General features: G+C 42.8%; 2 protein-coding genes across 6 annotated transcripts in view; one reads left to right on the forward strand and one right to left on the reverse strand.

The window, feature by feature from the left end:
• Positions 1 to 13,081, reverse strand: part of FAM219A (family with sequence similarity 219 member A) — a 74,990-nt gene extending 61,909 nt beyond the window's left edge. The window contains exon 1 of one of the 4 annotated variants that reach the window (XM_015848301.2): positions 12,887 to 13,081. In XM_015848301.2, the coding sequence (XP_015703787.1) occupies positions 12,887 to 12,913 (27 nt within the window). In that variant the 5' untranslated portion in view covers positions 12,914 to 13,081. Of the gene's footprint in view, positions 1 to 12,853 lie in introns of all 4 variants that reach the window. The other 3 variants (XM_015848300.2, XM_015848298.2, XM_015848297.2) reach the window with 3 other exon arrangements.
• Positions 13,082 to 13,213: 132 nt separating this feature from the next.
• The window catches only part of DNAI1 (dynein axonemal intermediate chain 1), a 135,807-nt gene continuing 127,905 nt past the window's right edge, over positions 13,214 to 21,115 (forward strand). Inside the window, exon 1 of one of the 2 annotated variants that reach the window (XM_015848293.2) lies at positions 13,214 to 13,356. In XM_015848293.2, coding sequence (XP_015703779.1) covers positions 13,324 to 13,356 — 33 coding nt within the window. In that variant the 5' untranslated portion in view covers positions 13,214 to 13,323. The remainder of the gene's footprint in view (positions 13,357 to 21,115) is intronic. The other variant, XM_015848294.2, reaches the window with a different exon arrangement.

Here is a 21,115-nt window from a genome sequence, read left to right on the forward strand (position 1 = left end):
CACTCTTGCATAGCTTGGAGGCAAATCTTTTTCATGTAGCTAAACAAATTTCCGAGTGCTGAGGTACTTGCTACTAAGTTACTGCAGTGCAGCTGGAAGACAGCTACACTTAGCTTTAATCCAGTTACCTGAGGTACTCTCCACTCTCACAGTGCCATCAGAAAAGCATGGTGCTCCCTGGAGGCTAAATCACCTGCTTCTGGGACAGATCTGTAGTCCTGCTGGGCTCCAGGGTGGTTTGCCTGGACAGAAATGCTTAAAGTTAACATTAATTCAGGAATCTGTGCTATGCTGGATTAGTTGATGTGGTTACAACACAGATGAACCCTCAAATGCTCCTGGGAATGGAAACAGTACCACAGACCCACTAATTTTCTCACCTGGTATCAACAGCCATCACTACCACCAGTTTGACTCCATACTGGACATACTGGTTAGGGACATAAAGGAATATGGATATCATATTGATATCCCAAAAGTCTGTGTGTAGCCCACAGTGGCTGTTGACTACCATCCCATTTCAGTAAGAACAGCTGAAGGATATTAGGGCAAACATCAGTGACGCAAGAACGCATCAGAAATTGCCTATGAAACACACATCTTGCCATTAGGACCCATCACATCCCCTACACTGTTTAAGTATCACTGCAAGGATAGGATTCATTTTCCTCTGAGTTGTTTTGGATGGAAAAATCCCATTGCTTCAGGGAGAGCCATGCACTGCTGAGCTCCAAATGAAAGTTGACACATGCAATCTCTTCATTTAGTGTTGTTTTGTCCTGAGTTTCCTTGTTGGTTTCTCAGGAAGTTGGCCAGCAGCTCCATGGGGAGACCAGCCAGAATCCAAGGCATTGCTGAAGTGTAAACTCAAAATCTGCTTTCTAAACTAAGAGACACAGGCTGAATGTTGCACAGCTTCTGGTGTGTTTGCCCCTGACGACTCTGGAAGCAAAGGAAAGAGACTTAAACAGAAAACCTGTTCTGCAGTGGAAAGGCATTAAAAAATAATGGAGAACAGAAATAAAAATCCTTGATCTTGTTAGCATGGCTTCTGCATGATCTCAGGGCTGTCAGAGCTCTCCTCACCTATGGGAAGAAATCTTGTTTCTATCAAGGAGACCACAGAAATATTAAATTTAAATCTAATATTCAGTGGGTTTGCAATGTGTTGGTTGCCTATAGCAACACAAGGGCACCATCACCAGACTCTGGCTTAATTGTGACCACAATTTTAATCAATATTATCTGAGTGCACATCCAATCAAAGGTTCTGTGTTGACACAGAACTGACATTTAAGTACAGCTATTTGGTTCAAGAGCTATTTTTCTAACTTTCAGACTGGGCTATTTAAACAAAGATACTTGAAGATACAGTGGTACAGCACCACAACAGTTATCACGTTCTTAATCCAACACTGCATGAGAAAAGTAAATTTACAATGGACAGTAATGAACAATCAGTTCTTCTGGAGAAAAAGGCTTTAAGGTTTTATACTGTCTTCCATTAGTTCCCTGGAAAATACAAGTGTCTACTTAACTTCTTGTGCAATAACTTTTTTGAGAGAAAGAAGAGTCCACAGAAGTTTGGCATGCTACAGCTTTTCTAATACATCAAGATGACAGTTCTCACAATGCAGTGACACACAACCCCAGGTAGACCTTAAGCCTCCTTCCTGGAAGCTTGAGCAGAGATAGATAGATGGAAAAGTTCTGCCAGCCGCAAGTAGCAAAGCAGGAAAAGAGGTTATAGTAAATGGCCTGAGCAGATATTATTGGACACCTAGCAGCTAGCAACAGCTGGTAACAACACACCGCCTAAACCCCAAGTACTGCACATACGCTTTTGGGGTGGCTCAAGACAATAATTTTTACTTTTTGGTACAGCTAAGAGCACACTTGCTACACCAAAACAGAGAAGTTAATAAGAAGACAGTACACTGCACTCACTGAAGTATTCCAGCCTACCTGAACTTGTCAGAGGCTTGAGGGAAGCAAAGAAGCCACAACATATGTACCTCTTAGACAATTAGGCAGATGGCAAAGCTTGCAACAAAACCACAAGACAGTTCATGCTCCTGTTCATTGGACCTTGTAATGCAGCTTAATTTCTCCAATCCAAATATTGGATCCTGAGAGCCACTATTTTGCTTGTTTTCTAGATGACATTAAGATTCTAGAGGGATCTGTTTGCATTAAAAATAGAATATATCACATTAAGCCATTGGTGCGTTCTGTAAAAGCTGTGGAAAAGCTTCTCAAGAACACACTCTAAATACTGGTTTTTCCTCTTCCCTTTGCATCTGAGGTGCATGGGGTAGTCAGAGCAGGGAAGGCTTCTCATTTGGCTGTGCTCTAGTAATTAGAGTCCTGACCCTGCACCATAAATAGAGCTAGATCTGTATAAAGCCTTTTATGAGCTATGACAAAGACAGGAATTCAAAGAGCAGCTCCACTAGAGATCAGGAAGAACTCCTGCTAGTTGCTTTAATAGCAACATTTAACCCAGCAACCTGGATTTGTTTTCTAAAGCTTTAGCAAAAGAGTTCCTCAGTATGCAGCATGAGACGCAGCCTGACACTGGATCTGGTCACTGTCCTGTGTTGTTTCCTCTATGGCCCATAACTTCCATCCCTGACTATAACACCCAAGATCAACCACACAACTTGCTGTGGAACAAGTGACAGAAGCAGGCAGCAATGCCACATTAGGTGCAGGACAGCTAAGTTTACACTCATGTAAACAGAACTTAACCATGTGCCAAGGACACTGCTGAAGATCTTCCAAGAGTACAGCCCGTGTTTCATTACTGCACAAAGTCTGTGCACCAATATATCTAGCCAATGTACTATGAAGTTACTTTTTGTTACAACAGCGATGTCATACAATCATTTTCAGATACTTGAATTGACTCCTTTTTTTCTCATATCTCAGCTGCTACAGGTATTACTGGAAGAGAGACATTCATCACCCAACACAATTTTAGCACAATACCAGAGTCAGAACTTTTTACATAACATTTTGTTTACATATAGACTCTGTCTGCCAATGACATACAGTTATCTCTGAAACTACATATGTGACAAGGCAAGACAATAAGACTTATACCAATACCAATGAATTTTAAGTGCTCAGCAGCATTTATGTGATCACAGCAATTTGAGAAGAGCTGCATCACTCAGTTTCCAAACTGTTCTGACTTTGCCTGGGATAGAGTTGATTTTCTTTGTGGAGGTTTGTATGATGCTGTGTTTTGGATCTTTGATGAAGACTGTGATAGCATGTCCATGTTTTGGTTCCTGTTGAGCAACGTTCACACAGAGTAAAGAACTACAGTGCTCCTCATACTACCCTACGAGTAAGGAGGCTGGGGGTGCACAAGGAGTTGGAGGGGAAAGAACCAGGATAGCTGACCCACGCTGGCAAAGGGATGTTCCATACTTTATGGCATCATGTTTGGCAATAGAAGCTGGGGGAAAGAAGGAAGAAAGAGGGATGTTTGGAGTGATGGCACTGATATATGTCAGGAGTCCTGCTTTCCTAAGAGTGGCTGAACATCTGCCTGTCCATGGGAAGTAGCAAATGAATTCCTTATTTTGCTTTGCTTGCATACACACTTCTGCTTTACCTAGTATGCTGTCTTTACCTCAACCCACGCTTTTATCTTTCTGGTTTTCTTCCCCATCCCACCAGGAGGAACTGAGATATATGAGATGTATGAAGTAGATATGTGGTGCTGAGCTACCTATCAGGGTTAAACCACAAAACAAAAAACTCAGCTTTGACCTACGATTTCTATGGAGCTCCTGTTGAACAGACCTGCACTGACACTTCCTTTGTCTATTTCTTCAAGAGAAAGTACAGTGAATTGCAAGAGTTAACCAGCATTCCCCACTCAGATCTCAAATCTGCAAGACAGTGTTTTCAAAAAGCCTCCAATTGTCATTATCAAAAGTAACTATGTATGGTAATACTATTTTCCTCCTTTAAGAAAGCACTCTGAAATGACAGCTGGACTGATTGATTTACTTACACTAGAGTCTTCCAGAAGAAAAAGGTGCATCAGTACAATCCTGACAGCACATTGCTTTTCAAAGTCCATGTTTACAAGGCTGAAAACAGGGCCTGGACACTTGTATTTAGCATAAAAAGATTCAAATATCCTTGCACATCCCTTCAGCACCCCATCTTCACTCACACAATCCCCCTGCCCATAGCTCACTGTGCTTGTATGCTTGCAGGGTCCTCCTTTGATGTAGTAAGGGATTTTTCTAACAGCTGCTCTGTTCCTGAAGCATCAGTCAACCTATGATCTCCCTTGATACCCACTTCAAGCTCTCCAGAGCACAACTTACAAGAAGTACAGGAAAGGCACACATCTCAGTAACAAACTGCTTCCTACCACGTGACTCAGAGGGATGACCTCCTCAAACTTGTAGCCACTTTAACTGTCTAGGTTTTGGTTTTTTGAATTTGAGATACATAAAGAGACTGGTATAGGTCTTCTATATGCTGGAGGGCACACTGGCTCTATTGAGAGCCCACTACCTTTGCACAAATGGAAACAAGGCTGCCTTTCAGCCAGATCTGAATATTGCCCACCACCTGCAAAGTAAAGTAACATCAAGACTTCTGTTAAGCTATAGGCACACCACAGGATAACAGCTTACAAAGCTATCATTCTCTCCCCGTATCAGTCATTATGAGATATCAGGGACCAACTCTTACATCCAGAATGACACCTTTGCTTTCCATTTAGAGTTTTTGATGTACACTCATTGCTCAGCACACCCCTCTGCTCTAAACAAAGGTTTTGCTCTCTCTTGATACAAACCCAGGAGAGGTTCAGAGCAGCAACCCAAGCCAGGAGACACTAATTAGACTGAAGCATACCCTGGACATGGTTGGTAGTTTTCCAGGTGCTCTGCTAAACTGAAGGAAGGCCAGATTTAAAGAACTACTTTCTACACTTCAGCAAGTAGTAAAACAATTTTTAATAAACCCTAGTGGTTTATTAGCCTTTTTCCATAATACTGTAGATGAATTACCAAGACACCAGTAAACACTAGCAGGTAAAATCAGAACAAACTCAATCAGAACCTTTAATAAGTAGTTAAAACACAGTAGCAAAAAATTCCTCTAAGATTTCACCTTTCTAGTCATTAATGAAATTTCTGTAACATAGAAGTAGCTTTTAAGGCTTCAGAAGACATCCATCTGGTTGCTCTAACCTTCAAGAAAAGTCTGTAACTAGAACTGTTGGCACACATAGAGCAGAACTAATTTGAATCTGAATCATAGGTGCTCTTTACACCATATTAGCTATATCTGTCAGGTGCCTCCTGCTCTGCCAAAGGGAGCAGTGCACCTCACAGTGTTCCAGCATTCAGTGACCACAGCACATTTCTTCCAAATGGGGACAAATGTACAGAGGATGTGGATGAAGCACATTTGTTCAAGACTGAAAACTAACCAGTTAGGCCTGATTAAGAGAGCTGTATGTGCTCACCGCCTGAGCACTGCTTGCACCAGTTGACCTATAATAAAACTAGCTCAGACAGCATTCTTGGCACATGAGATATCATCTGAGGGTCAGTAAAACTTACCTGGAAACTCTGGAAGAGACAGACAACCAGCAACTTCTTAAAAGTCTGACCCACAGATATAAAGCAGTGACACAGCTCTTAGTAAACTGAGAAGAACGTGACATTTCCATGTGTGCAAGTCTTTTAGAGTTTGAGAGGATGCGGGTGGCAGCAGCAGATCCCTAACGGCTTTCAGCATACTGCAACACAGGAGATGAAACACTGCAATCTGCCAGAGAAGCAGCCTGGTCTCTGAAGGCAGACAGACATCCATTTACAAAATTCCACTATGACACATCTTGGTAGTTATTCCAAAAGAAAATTCAGGATAAAGAGTTCTGCAGTTACCAAATGGCATTATTTAAGTGATGCCATTTAAGTGAATTTGATTAACCAGTTAAGATGACACTGCTCAACAACATCATTGGCAATCAACAGAATTAAGCCCCATATAATAGTAATGACCAAGAGAAAGCACCTTTGCATAATAAAAAAGGATAAACTGACTTCAGCCTTCAAAAACCAGAGGATTTGTCATGTTTATCAATTAAGATCACAGCCTGAAATACAATTTTAGACAAGAAGCGCAACTACCTCCAGCCTGCTAATCCAAATAACAAGTCTGAAATAATAAAAGAATAAAATCTCAGAGGTCCAACACACTTCAGAAGGTCATGCATGAAGTATTATGTAATGTGTCTGCCTTGACCATGACATTCATCTCTCCCATGTGACAGCATGAAAACCTTATTGCTATCACTGTGGACTGCTATTAATTCCCTGTGATGTTAATGAATTTTGAATTTATGCAAAGTCTCCTCTGAGATGCTCCAAGAAGCTGTGCTCCTGGAACTAGCTTGGCTCTAAACATGGAGGGGTCTTATCTTTGAGAATGAGGAAGAGATTTCCTTTCGCACCCAGGGCTGCAGCCAAACAAAACCTCAGACAAGACATAGTAAATACTTACTTTATTAGAATACAAGTGTACTAAATCACCAACCTACATTCCCATGTAATCAGTAAAATGCACAAGACAGAGAAAAATGATGATCATTAGAATACTACTGCTGTGCTGGGTTCTTAGGAAAAGAGACTGTCTGTAGGATTTATTAGACTGAACACTACAGACCCAAAAGGTCAGTTGCTCATATTAATGAATCTTATCAAGAAGGATACTGAAAAGATAACAAAAGAAAAAGTGTCAGACAAGCATGAGATGAGATCCTGTATTGTGCCTGTGGGGAAAGGACTCCTGTCTAATGGCTCTGAACACCAAAAACCAAAAGAGAGACAGAAAGGATACAATAGTATTTTCTGTAAGAACCTCAGAGAAGTGTGCAAGCAAGGTGATCTCCAAATAAATGACAAGAAAGGCTAGAACTGTGTCCTTTGGCACAGCACGCCAACTCTAAAAGCTGTGGTCCAGCAGGGTTACAGTGCTGGGTTACAGGTTTCAACACTAATTCCATGGTCACTACTGCCTGAAGACTTGACCTACCTTACAGCCTTCTTAAGTCTTTTGTCCACCAACTCTAGACAGTAAGCATGACAACCTCTGTAATAAAGCTGCTCATATGCAGTAGAACTTACTAAGTTCAGGGAAGGAAATAGCAAAATAACCTGCTCACAGGCAGAAGACACATCTTCACTAGACAGCTTGCCAGTACTGCTGAACAGCTTTAAGACATAAGAAATAATGCTCCTCACTTTCCCTTTGGGACAGAAAATAAGGTCTGACACAGTAGGGTGAAGAAACTGCATTTCACTCATTTGTCTTTAAGAGTGTCAGTGGTCTTCTCCACTGCTTCTGACCTTGAGCTTTATTACTGAAAATGACAAACTTCTCTTAGTCCACAACTAAGAGGACTTTGCCACTAACTTAGTAAAAGCAATTAAGACATAACCACTATATGCCACAAGTATTTCAGAGAGCGTATCTTCCCAAAGAAGCAACAAGCCTCACAATCCTGTGAATTGATGGTGGACATTTCCCAAAGCCAAGCAGATTCCCTCAAAGCTTCTCTTCAGAACTGAAGAAAATTTCCACCTACAATTTCATTTACTGCAGCTCATTGTCCCTGGGGTCAAAGTCGAGAAGAAAATAGTTGTTTTTTATTGTATACTCAAGAAGGGACACCATTCAACAAAAAAGATTACAATTCAAATCTCAGAAAGAAGAATAATGGTCAGGACATCTACACAGGGTCAGAGCTGAAACCCATTGATTTACGAGTTGTGATTGGCTGCATCTACTAAGATGCCAATTTTAGTGACAGGTACAGAATAATTCCACTTGGACCTTATATCCAAAATGGTGCAAAGCCCCACAGAAGATGCATGGTGTGTGCAACGTGAGGGGAAAGTGTAGACACATTCTGGCAGACTGACTGTGGAAAGTGACAGGTAATTGATCTGCATAGAAGCAGAAAGACAACTGCTCCAGCCAAGGTCTTAAAGTGTCCGTAAGAAAACAGGCACACCACTGTGTGACTGACTCCCAGCTATGCCTTTAGTCTGCTCCCTACTTCACCTCCCACCCACAGGCAAAGGTACTGATGTGGTCCCCTCATGTTTTCTTATCAAGTTCAGTCTTCAATTTGACAGCAAGGACGATACAGATTGAGCAAGGGTACATGTGCTCTGCAGTCTTGTGGGTGAGCTGAGAGCTTTCTTTGAATGAAAGCTGCAGAAGTAAAGGCATGCACTGCTTTCCTCTCTTGCCCTAGAATTGTGCTCATCTTGTCTGATTCCTTACTGACCTGCCATCACGAGTGGCAGAGAGAATATACAGTAATTTCTGCGCCAGAAGTTGGTGTCACAGTAGATATTACTATCAAGGTACAGCTAATGAGCTCCTGGGAAGTATGGAAGAATCCCAAGAGACTGTGCAGGTTTAATTCTCTGTTAAGTTCACAGCACCTCCCTTTTAACACTTCTCTTCACTAAGAAAAGGATCTCTGACTGACAGAACAACTACATTTGAGAGTTTGTGCGAAGCAGTGGAAAAGAGGAAGCAGCCCAGAGAGTCGGAGCTCCGGCACCCTAACAGATCACCCTCATTACAGTCATTTGAGAGCCTGCACTAGAATGGCTGCTCCAGTTCTACCCTGGATTGGGGGAAGAATGAAATTGCTCCTATACCTCTGAATCATAAGCCTGATACAATACGTGGGAACAACCACAACAGAATAAAAGTACTCCGGGAGATTGTTTCTAAGACTGCTGCTATAAACGACATTGCTGCACATCAAAACAGGTTGCATAACTAAAAGGAGCTCCTCTGGAATATTTCTATTTCAGGACTCATAGTAATGGGCCATTACAAGTATCACGTACAGCAGGCATTTACAGAACATATAGCTGTGTAAGCCCCTGGCTATGTTACAATGAATATACATAGGAATGACATTTTCATTTTAGAAGGCTTTTCCTTCTAGAAAGATGAGTTTCTTGTCTAGCTGCACTGGAGACCTAACGTTACATTTAACAGACTATTTCTAAGCCCTACAGGCATAACCTTTCATTTTTCTTATTAGTAACTCTTGCTTTTCTATTTCCAGTAAGAAAATAAAATAAATCTTAATACACAGCATAACTTCCCTAGCAGGAGACAGTCAATATTTTCAAAAATTAAGAACACATTAAATAAGCATACCTCCAGGACCAGCACAGACTTGGCATTTTGGCTGGGAATCCAACAGTGTTGCTGCAGGATGTGGTTAGTAAAAATCCTTTGGTTACCTCAGTAATCAGAACTCAAGCTGCCAGCCCAAGCAACCAACCAAACCATAAGAGTTCAGAACACCATATAAGAACCATCAGCCCTATTAGTCTGAAAAGAGGTTTCCAAGTGAGCTGGGATCTCAAGAGAACTGGGAAATTAAAACTGTGTTCCAGGTGCCACTTTCACAAATGAAGCCAAAGTCTCAGCAGTTTGCAGGAAATCTCTCCTGAAGCTGCTGTGCTTTGGCAGGTGCTTACTTTAGGAAAAGTCACACTGATGCCATGTGGGCAAATGCACTTTTACTCTACTTGCATTTTCATGTTATGAACAGCAACTGTGCACTTCCACGTTACGAGAAGAGCACGTAAGATAAGTCTACAAATAATTCCAGGCTTCTTCATTCCAATTTCAGAGGTATTTAATGCTCTTCCTCCACATCATCCTCATTGTGCGAGTGCTGCAGAAATGCTGAGTTTGAGGCATCACCACATTACACATCTCAGCCATGCTGGAAACTGATTTTATCTGAAAATAACTTGCTACACAGCAGCTACTGGGGAGCACCTTTCTTGTGAGTACAGAATTCTGACCAGACAGAGATCCAACCTGTGCTCAAGAAATGTTTAGATGTTGTACTACGGGACATGGTTTAGTGGGGAAATATTGGTGGTAAATGGATGGCTGGAGTGGATTATCTTGGAGGTCTTTTACAACCTTGGTGATTCTGTGAAACTGAAAATAATTGGAAGAGTTTCCACAGTTGAGCTTATACCATGTTGAAAGATAAGATCTGATACTGAATTGTTAGAAGTGAACAAGACTCCAGGTAAATTAGTTTCTGTTAATTTGAAGAGGGAGCTATTTTGGAGGCAGAAGCCAAGAGCCACCAGTCTCCAGGATAGGAATCTGGAATCAGGACCGCCCTATTCTCATGGAACATTGTACCACAATCTCAAAATATGCAGAGCAGTATGTCTTGCAAAGATGAGAAACACTGGGCTTCATCTCATCATATGACCTGCCAATATTTAGTCAGGGTCTGTCAGCCATCCTGCCCATCTACCTGCAGCAACTCCCCCATTAAGACCCACAATGCACTTTTCCATAGGTTGACATTAGAGTACAGCAGTTCCCATAAAACATTTGTAGGGCTGAAGCAGAATCAGGACAGTCTGTGTGACTCAGTAATGCTTATTCAAATAGACTGAAAAGGGGGAGGGAAATGACTGCCCACCTTTGTAGCTTCACATCACTGCAATCGACGGGAAAGTCAGGGGAACTGCAGAGCCTGAGGTTGGTGGGACCTCTGGAGGCCATCTGGTCCAAGCCTCACCTTGAGACTCCTACAGACAACTACCCCAAACACTTCTGAGTATCTCACTGTACCTTTGCTTGACAAAAATACACTCAGTTAGTAGGGTATGCAACAAGTGCACATCAGCTTGAATAGACAGTGTTCTTCCCCAGTGGAAAAGCCAGAAACTGAAGAACCAAACAATAAAAAACATGGAAATGTTTTCACCAAATTTGTCAACACTGTCACACCCCTTATGGATAACTGATCAATAACATATCAGGGGATGGTCTGGATGTTTATGGGCTTAGAATGGCTTCAGACTACATTCAAACATGGTTTTCCTTAAGCATTTACCAGCTGTATATATTTATTAATTCTGAAGAAACCTGGCTTTCAGGTAAGACCTGGAAAACTAGCTTCTATTTCAGCCCTTTGGATGGGGGAAACACATCTCAGCCAGAGTCCTTCAGCCTTCAACACTGGATAGAGATACAGTAAGGAGAACTAACCACCATACAATGAAGCAGCAGCATCGGGCAGAGCTGAGTTACCTGAGCAAAGAAGAATAGCCAACTACAGCCAAATCCCAAACTTCTTGCTTCTCACAAGAAACAATCCCTGCTTGCAAGTTACCAACCAAGAGCTACAAGGCAGACGAAGCCACTGAAAATGCTACACCAGGCTCAGCCTGTCACATGTCTGAGGCTATTACCAGCATTTCCAGGCACATGGAAGAATGTCACAGCACCCACTCACTGCAGCTGACCCTCACATGCACCAGTTTTCACTATGAGCACCCTTATTTAGAAATCAACCAAAATTCTGAAGAACAGGAAGAAAACCTCTTTGAATGTGTCTTCTTTTAAGAAATACATGAAATCTCCTTGTGACATTTTCCAAATCGTTGGTTGCTGAAGAGAGGAATGGAAACCTACTTAAACTTACTATCACTGATGTGTGATGTGCCAACCTACCTTTGTTTGTTTTTCTGTTTGTGTGTTTGTTGTTGTTCTTCTTTTGGTCTGACAGCAGATTTACCAAACTTTCTCACTACCACACCAACAGGAATAATAAGGGCCACCCTTGCCATATCTTCTGCTGGACAAAGTAGGGCATGCAACAAGCCCACTTTGCACAGACAGTTTTCTTCCCTGCCATGAAAGCTACAGCTAAAGAGCCAAAAAATAACCACAAAAAGAAACAAAACTAAAAAAATCATGTCAAGTTCCATTGCAAGAAACAAGAAATGCATTTTTGTTAGCACTCTGAAGTTTGCAGACCTTCGTAGGAAGGGTCCTTCTGTTCACAAGGCATTTGCTTTGTTCTCGGTGTTTTACCAGATGCAACAAGAGACCAAGGAACACCAACACAAGCTGCCAACACTCTGATGTTTCAGCAGACTAAACGCTAATGCTGACCTGCCAGTGACCCACCCCAACCTGCCGTCAGGAGGATCCACACACGTATTTCATGAAGGGTCCTACACCTCCCCAAACATTCTACGCTGCACCACCAGGTGCTGGGGTTGAATTGGCTCATCCAGGTAACCAAAGGGAATCAGTATCCCGGGGATGGGGGGTTCTGGCTGCTTTCCAACACCAAAAGGTGAAACACATTTCTACAAGTCTCGGGTTACAATGAAGCATATATAGAACGGAGAGCATAAAGAAGCACACGCGAAGGAGCCAACCCCTCGATGGGAAAACGGACAATGGCACAGAAGGGCTATTCGAGGGGCTGGGGAACAGCACAGCACAGCACAGCACAACGAGCCCCCGGCACAGCGGCTCCAGGCGAGGAGCGGCGCTTCCCATATAGCGCTGCTACCGGAGCAGCCCCCGAGGCGCATCGCACCCATTGTGCCAACATTTCCCATCATCTCGCTCACCGTCTGAGCATAACCAAGGTACAAAACATCCCGGAAATAAATAAATAAATAAATAAATAAATCACAAAGACCATCCCTTGGAAAAATAAATAAATATATAAATAAATAACAATAAAATCAGCTCGTACCGACACAGGATTTATTTTTGAGATGCACAACTTTACGTGAGCACCGACGGACACCCACCCCTCCTAATCCATCCCGCCCCTCACCCCCCGGCCGTGACACAGCAGCCCCCGCCCGTGCCGGTCGCTGAGGTACGGCTGTTATATAACGCCCCCCCACCCCCGCCGTTCCCAGCCCCCTCTCATAGAGGAGAAGCGGCGGCTCCCGGGCACGGCTCGGCCCCGCCCGCCCCTCACCAGCGGCTGCATCTCGGCGCGCACGGCGGGCACCTGGAACCGGTCTATCTCCTCCATCATGGTGGCGGCGGGGGCGGGCGGGAAGGCCGCGGTGCTCCAGGCCGCGGTGCTGCAGGCGCTGCCGGGGCTGCTCGGCTCCTCAGGACGCTCCTGCTGCCGCCGCCGCCCTCCACAGCTGCTGCCTCATCGCCGCCGCTCCACACCGCGGTGACTCAGCCGCGCCGCTTCCGGGTCCGGCGCCGTCGGCCCGCCCCTGTCTTTGCATATCACGGGAGGCGTGGCCCCATGTCGGAGCACCCAGCCGCAGCGCCGCCTGTAGGATGTACCACTCCGCGCCTCCAACAGCGGGGACGGGGTACAAATAGTCCCCTGCCGCTTCCGCCGCGTTGCCACGGCTGCCGCTATCAACTTCCGTCCGGGCGGAGGCGGTTGGCGGTGCGTGGCCGTGCGGGGTAACGACACGCACAGCTATGCCGGCCAAGGCGGCTGACAAGCAGCGGCAGGTAAGGAAGGGCCTGTGTCCACAGCGGGCATCAGTGCACTGAGGCAACCTATGAGGTCCACCTGGACTTGTGCAAGGCCTTTGACATGGCCCCCCACCACCTTTTTATCTCTAAATTGGAGAGATTTGAAGGATGGTCTGTTCAGGGGATAGAGTTCCCTCCTAGGTTAGGTCATGAGATTCTCCCACTGAGATCCTTTCAAAGACAGAACTAGCAGGTTGAAGTCTGATTTTAAAAATTAATTTTTATATATATATATATATATATATATATATATATATATATATATGTATGTATTTACATGCTATAAGTAGCTTTTGTCAGTTTCATTTTGTTTTACTCTTTGTTCTCGCAGTTCAGGCAATGAAATGAGATTGTCTCTGAACTGTTAAGGCCCTAACCCTGTTGTAGGATCAGCAGTCTGGGTGGATGTCTGCCCATTGACCTTACTGCCTGCTTCAGGCTCTGCATTGGCATGGGAGGCTGCACACAAATTCTGCCTTACAGGAGGAAGGGCTCAGGTACCTTCACTGCTGGATCTCATGTACTTGACTTAAAATCAGGAGGCAATCTTGCAGCTAAAACCTTTCTCATCACGGGCTTTGATCAGTCCCAATGTTATTTGATCTCTGGAGGTCAGCATAGGTAATCCAGAAGCAACCCAGAACAAGCAGCCTGCTTCCTCAGTCCAGACTGTTTGCCAGCAAACTGTAACTGACGAGGACAGGTGAAGGCAAAAGACGGACAGATGAAAGTATTCAAAGCTGTGAAGTGGTATCTGAAATCCCCAGACAAGCCTCCGTGATCCAAGTCCTGAGGGCAGCAGTGTACATACAACAACCAAGGAACAGAAACCATTGCTTCGCTTTCCTCATCTAGACTTCTTTATGGTCAAGTAACTTGTTTATTCAAGAGTGACTGATCTGTACTATGGTTTGTCTACACAATGGCTGTATATAGTCTGTGTAGATCTATACAATTTACGAAGCTTGAGTCAGCTAAAGGTAGCAGGGCTAGATCAGACCTGCAAGCTCCTGTGGCTGAGGACTGGAGCGTGAAACTCAGAAGTACTGAGGTGGTTCTTCATAGGCTTGATGTCTTTGGAGCCACTGCATTTTTTCTGCACATACTAAGAGGGCTTCTGGGCTTTGGAGCTGAAAAAAGCGAGAGAGAGGATCACTGCAGTTTTCTTAATGCGTCTACTAAGAAGTACAGTTGTTTAGTTACAGAGGCTTTAAAAAGTTCACAAAGTACAGGAATTCAGAACCCAAGACTTCATTCAGTCCTTGATAATAAAGATGTTTATGCGAGACTGTAAAACCAAGTGTTAATAATAATGATATAAACTAAACTTGGGATTAAATACTTGCACATGCCAGTTTCTCTTAGTTTCAGAATTTCTATATAAGCATTTTCAAACATTTTGAGTAAGCTTTACCCCAAAGATTTTGAAATGTCTAAATTTTCATTCATGTGTTACTTGAAAAGCTTAATTAATGTTCTGTAAAGGTGTTCGGTTCACTTTAATGTTCCTGAAACATCATGAACTGTTTAAAGTTTGTATTTATGGCTTTTCACTTAACTTTCATTACCATAATTGAAAAGAAAAATAATTTTAACCTGCCCTGGATTTCCTTTTCTACATTTGCCTTGTGGTTGTTGCTGTTCCATGTACTTTCTTCTACAAGAACTTTCTAGCCTTGGAGGAACTGTGTGGATCACGAGCTGGCTCTGCAGCCCAGAATCTTCTGTCTTATTTCCATTGATTTAAAATCAAGCCCACAACACAGGGGCAGTGAGAGTCACAGCATGGATGGCTGTGCCTCTGCACTACTCACTGCACCATCGGGGCCTGATTTACTGAGGCCTGATGGCTACTATAAAATTAACTGGTGAGTCAAGGTCTAGATCTCAATTCTTGCCAAGAAATTCTGTTTTGAAAATAACTGCACTTCTGTCTCAGACACACGCCTACTCTCCGCTAATGTTCACAGCGAGGCAATGAACAAGCCAGCTACTTGCCTTTGAGACTCTTTTTTCTACTGAGCATAATTTCCAGTCTTTCCATTCTTGTCTCTTTCATTGCAAATTCTCTTCTAGCACTATGCTCTTTTCACCTGTCCCTGTGCTTTTCGTTCCTCTGATCTATTTTCTACGTGTTGCTTTGTTCTGCTGTGCTCGCAGGATTTTTTTGTTGACTGCTTTCCCTTTGAAAATTTTCTCCCTGAGATTGTTCCCAAAGTTCAGGTAGTTACCGAACATTATCTGTTTCTTTCCTTTATCATGTGTCACTTCCACCCTCTCTTTCTTTTCATGGCCGTGTGCTCTTCAAGTGCTTTGTGATTAGTTCTTTTTCTTTCCCTCAGAGGTGGTGGTTGCCTGTCCTTCTTCTGTGCCTGTCTTTTATTTTCTCTCTCCTCCTCCATCAGTTTCTTGCTTTATTTCATTCTTCTGTCTCTTCATCCCAGTGACTTCAGCCTCCGGTTAGTCTCCAGCCACCTGATGTTTTTATGTGTTTTTTTTGGGGGGGTGGAGTCTCCATACCCTTGGATGAAAATATGCCAAAAGCTCATTGGCTGTCAGAGATGAAGGCAGTAGATGAAGTGGATTTAAAACAAATCATTTGATGCGACTTGAACCTTAATTAGAAGCATTGTTTAGACTTTGGTATATTTGTGGGTATTAATAAGAAACATTCCAGTATGCTTCGATCTATGTGTTTACAATGCAGCATTGTAAATAATAAGACTTTTGTATTCTGTACACTTTGCTAACATCCTTTCTTTCAGATCAGAAATTTCTTCCACACAACTGAGACCCACAGCATTTTGAGAAAGTGCAGCATATGGAAGGGCATTGGACGGTGTTTCGAATTGGGCTGAGATGGGTGGAAGAATCAGGTTCTCAGCTCTCTTGAAAAGGAGATCCTGAGTATGACATACAGGATGCTCTGAAGAAGTATAATGTTTTAAAAATACAGACCTGATTGGCATGTACAAGAGCCTGCAGAACGTTGTTGATAAAGCATGGGACTGCAAGCGATTAGCATGGTGTCAGTCCTGTGCGTGGTCCTGGGTGCTGAATATTCATAAAAACAGTTATTTTAACCATGGCTGTCAGGTATGCTGTTGGAGGTATTGACTGTGCTGGATCCAGAGTTCAAGTTCCTTGTTTTGTAGCTCATCTCTGCTTTGTCTGAGCAGTGGAGCTGCTGTGTGGTGCTGTGTACTTCCACGGCTGAGCCCACAGATTTGCCTATGGCTTCTTAGCTGACACTGCATATTTTTCATTTACAGTAGATAAAACTGGACTTGCTAGATTGCCACAAAGGGTCAACACTGCTGTCAGAAAGAGGCAACTTGTGCCCTGTTAAGAAAACTTCTGAATTTGGACAGCAAGGCATTCCTCCTTACACTTGACACACTGGCCTGTTCACACTGGCATGTCAGCAGATTCTTTGCTGCTCAGCAAGTTGCCAAGGAGAGACAGAGCCCCCCCCTCCCAAATGCAGATAGCAGACACATACGTTTTGCCAGCACAGGCCTGTAAGGTTCTTGTGGGCTCTTGAACATGCATTAAACCATTCATGTAGTATCAAATAAACACTTGGTTTGGTGTCGTTTTAAAATGTCTTGGCAAATAGCACTTAAATTGGCGTCCCTAATGAGGTAAATGGACGTATGCTGCAGGGCAGGCCACGAGTTGTTTTGCTTCCCTTGGCTTTGTTTTTGTGCCTTACTCCTCTGCTCATTTTGCCAAGCGGTATTTCACTAAGGAGACTGCTAATACTGAAAACAAGAAGAGAAAGCTAGCAGGAGATTATTATTAAATGGTTTTACAGTAAATTCAAGTCCACTGCTTGTAATGACTCTCCCTCTTCCCCTTCGGAATCCTACAAACAACTCTGTTCTTTTTTTCCCCTATGACTTGTTAACCTATTTGCTGAGCTCCAGAGGAAGCGGTAATGATGATGTCCGTGCTCAGGAAGATAAAGTAACCTTAGCAGGAGTGTTCTGTGATTGCTCAGCCTTGCAGTCTGATTGTCTTCTGAAGACAGCTGGCGTGGGGAGCAGAAAGGCTGCCAGAATATCTCTTTAAAATCTTAAAAAATATTTAGTCTGGGTTTGTCATCGTTCCACAATGAGCTTTTCATTAATAGGTAATCAATTTGCAGCCTTTGGAAGATTTGCTTAATATGAACTGACTGTACAGTTTTGTAGTGTAACGAACCTCCATCATCCCTGCTGAGTTCTTTGGTGTTTTTAGGCAGGATCTGCAAATACAGATGTGCTCAACCCACTCTGTTATTTAAGAATGAGGAGAAATTTCATGTTACTCAAGGAGTTATTGTATAGTGGTGTGCCTGGCTCCTCACCATGCCAGTTGGAAGAGCTGGTGTGGAAGAAGTGGTCTAAGCTGAACCACTCAGCAAAGGCTGAAGCAAGGAGCCTTGTCCTGAGAGGAGGACAGCACTCATGGTAGCGTGGTTGTGTCTCCTACCTAATCAATCAGGGCAGGCCTTGGGTCAGCATGTGAGCAGTACAGACATTTTTCCAGAGGGATTTCTGCAGTCGTGACTGGAGGGTTTGACCTGGTTCTTAAATGAACACTTGCTCATGAAATTAAATCTCTTCTTTCTTTGACAGCGGGGTAATTTATTTACCATCAGCATTGCCACTGACAATTCAGAGGTTTAATGCAGCGTAGGGTGAAATAATTAAGAAGCAGGTCCTTACAAAACGTCTGTTAAAAAAGAACTGGACGTCTAGAAACCAGATGACTTGTAAAAAGCTTCAGAGCTTTTGCTATTGAATCAAGAAGGCAGGTATCCATTGTTCTGTCCATTTTATATACAATGTGGATGAGTCTAAGATCAGCAATGAGTGGCTATCACATCACTAACAGAAGGAGAGAGTAGTAATCATTGTGGATAGAATGAGCAAGATCTATGAGGCTTGAATGGATGGTTGTGTATCTTTCTTTATTTTCTTCATTTCTATCCAGGCTGGAAGTGCATTAATTCCAAAGTGTTTAGGGCAGAACTTCATAAAACTCCCATTACATGTTTCAGGGATACAGATAGAGAGGACAGCATTTCCTAAATGCCAGCCTGAAAGTGCTTCTTTGATATACAGCTATGTGCCTTGGAAAGTGACAATTCGTTTGTTCTTAGTATAGATTTCTTATTTTATACTTAAAATTATTTAGAGGAATTTCACTTGGAGTCAGTTGAAGCACTCTACCTAAAAAGAGTTTGAAATGCTTTCTGGAGAGGTCAGCAACAGGAAAACTTCCTGCTGAAGACTTGATTCTGCCTGTTTCCATCTCTTGGTGGCTTGTCTGCAGTAGAGGGAGCTGTAGCAAGGAGAAGGAAGATTAGGTGGCATTTAAAGCATCAGTTTTCAGCTGTTTCTTCTCTTCAGTTGTATCATCCTGTTAGATTACTGTGTCTTTACTGTAGCACAGTTGATTTGTCTTACAGCATATTTGACATCTGACATAGCCCTGGAAAATAAGAGTCACCTGAGTCTTATATATATACTTAATTTAGGCATTATGACTGTTATGGGCTTCTACTGCCTTTTCAGAGTGGGAACTACAATAATCAGTCAATTTATTTAACACAGGATGGTCATTAGAGTGAAACAATTTCAACATGCAGGAGTTCACACTTTGGCATTTTTCAGTGCTCTGAGTTATGATGATGATCTGAAGGTAAGAAAATCCTTGCAACTATTTTGTCCCATCTATCTGCTCTTGATTTCCCTAGCAACAACGTCTCTTTTTCCCTAATATAAATTCCACATAATTATTCACACTCCTCTTCTTATTAGTTAGAATGGAATTTAACAATTATTAAAGGAATTTAATTAGAAGATTTATGAAGGCTTATGATGCTTTCGGTGGCAAGGCTGTCTCCACTTTATACAGAATTAGCTAAAATTTAGCTGTTTGGATTTGAGTGTTCTTTGCTGAGTGTTTGACTAGTTGCTGAGCAACATAAACCAAAATACTTATAGCAACTTGTTGTCTCAACTCTGCCATATTCTGCACTGGGAGAGCTTAAGTGAGGCAGGGAAAGTATAAAAAAAAAAGGTGTGTGATTGTGCAGTTAAGCCATGTGTCATACTTGTGCCCAATGGGATGAATTGAAGGTTGCCCAGCAACCTTATTCTTGCATTTTCATGCTTCTGAAACACTTCTCTTGAGGTCTTAATAAATAGCATGCTAACTTTCTTATTTATTTCTGTAGCTCATTATATAATAGCAAAATGTGCTTGAATTTTAGAGATATGTATGTGAAGGCCAGCCCCCGTAATCAGCACCTTGCTGGCAAATATCTGATTAAGCTGATTCACAGTTCTATTTTATTATTTATGTGTCCAAATGCATTATGTGACCTTTCCCTTGTACAAACACTGTGTTATGTGGAAGAGAGAAATAGCTGTCAGCACAAAAGGATTTACAGTTTAAATAACAGCTATGTGTAACAGATTGAGAGAGTAGCAGAACGATGAAGAAACAGTGGTCATCATTCTCAGCTGTGGGTGGGCAAGACACCAGCTACCTGGGTGCTGCTGAGAGCTCTTTACAGCTAGCGTGACAGAAGGTTTTTAAGAAAAGATATGAGGGAAGAACAATGTGCTGGTTTGGGAAAGCTCTACAGAAGCTGGAGCTTGTGAAAGAATTAACAAAAGGACCAAGCGCAGGCACAACAATGAAAACATCTGCCTTTTCTAGCAACTGGCACAGCTAGACTTCGTGCTATTGTCTGAATTGGAGGTGGTAAAATGTAAAATGGTTTTTATTCTTGGCTGACCCAATTTTGTTCTCACCTACTTCTTTTAACAGTTTTAAGCAGATCTGTCAGTTTTAGTGCATCCTCCGTGGTGCACATATTACCAAAATTTTAGCACCTTGTCACGTATCCTCTATCTGTGTCACCTTTCCAGCTGGATTGCAGCAATTTCAGGTATTTGGACATGAACCTTGCATTGCCTCGGGCACTTTGCCAGCATGGGCTGTTGTCACGCATCCCTGCAGGAATGATGTTTTGCTCCTAAATGCTGCCTTCTGCTTTTTGTATTGGCTTCTGTAGAATATTCTGTGCCTGTAATCCAGTATATCCAACAAATTCTACATTCAGATTTCTTGTCAGACTGGCTCTCTGTGTTAGTTGTGTCCGTAGTGTGCAGCACTTGGCTTTGTATCTGTGTGATAGCCAAGTAGTCATGAGGTATTATTAGGTCTTGGGGTGGTGGTGATGTGTTTTGTGGTTCAAGATACCAGAGATAAGAGGTGTGGTTTATAACTGTCCTGCCAGTACTGTCCTTGCCCCTTTCTGAGGGGAACTCAGCTTAGCTGCTAGTAGGACACCCAGCAAGCTGCCTCAGGCACCATGTGGATGGTCAGAATATTTCTGTTCATAACAATATTAATAATGTAGTTAAAATTCTTGCATGCAAGCTTCATAGTTTGATGCCCCTTTTCTGGTGGTGTACTCACCTCTCCTGGTCCTTGGGTTCCAAGGTTGACAGCTTCATTTTGCTGTCACTGATCTTTGGGAACAGGGTGGAGAGATGTTGGCATCTGTGTCCTTCACTGGGAAGAATAAGATGTCCATGTTGATAGTTTCTTCTTCCTCATTCTAGGACCTGACTGAGGTTTCTTTCTATGTTAACTAACACTCCTTTAACACCCTTGCTGGTGTATTGTTCAACATTGCACCTGAAGTTACAATGTGTGATGTTTTTCAACT

Source organism: Coturnix japonica, chromosome Z (genome assembly GCF_001577835.2).
Source record: "Coturnix japonica isolate 7356 chromosome Z, Coturnix japonica 2.1, whole genome shotgun sequence".
In the NCBI taxonomy this organism is placed as follows: domain Eukaryota; kingdom Metazoa; phylum Chordata; class Aves; order Galliformes; family Phasianidae; genus Coturnix; species Coturnix japonica.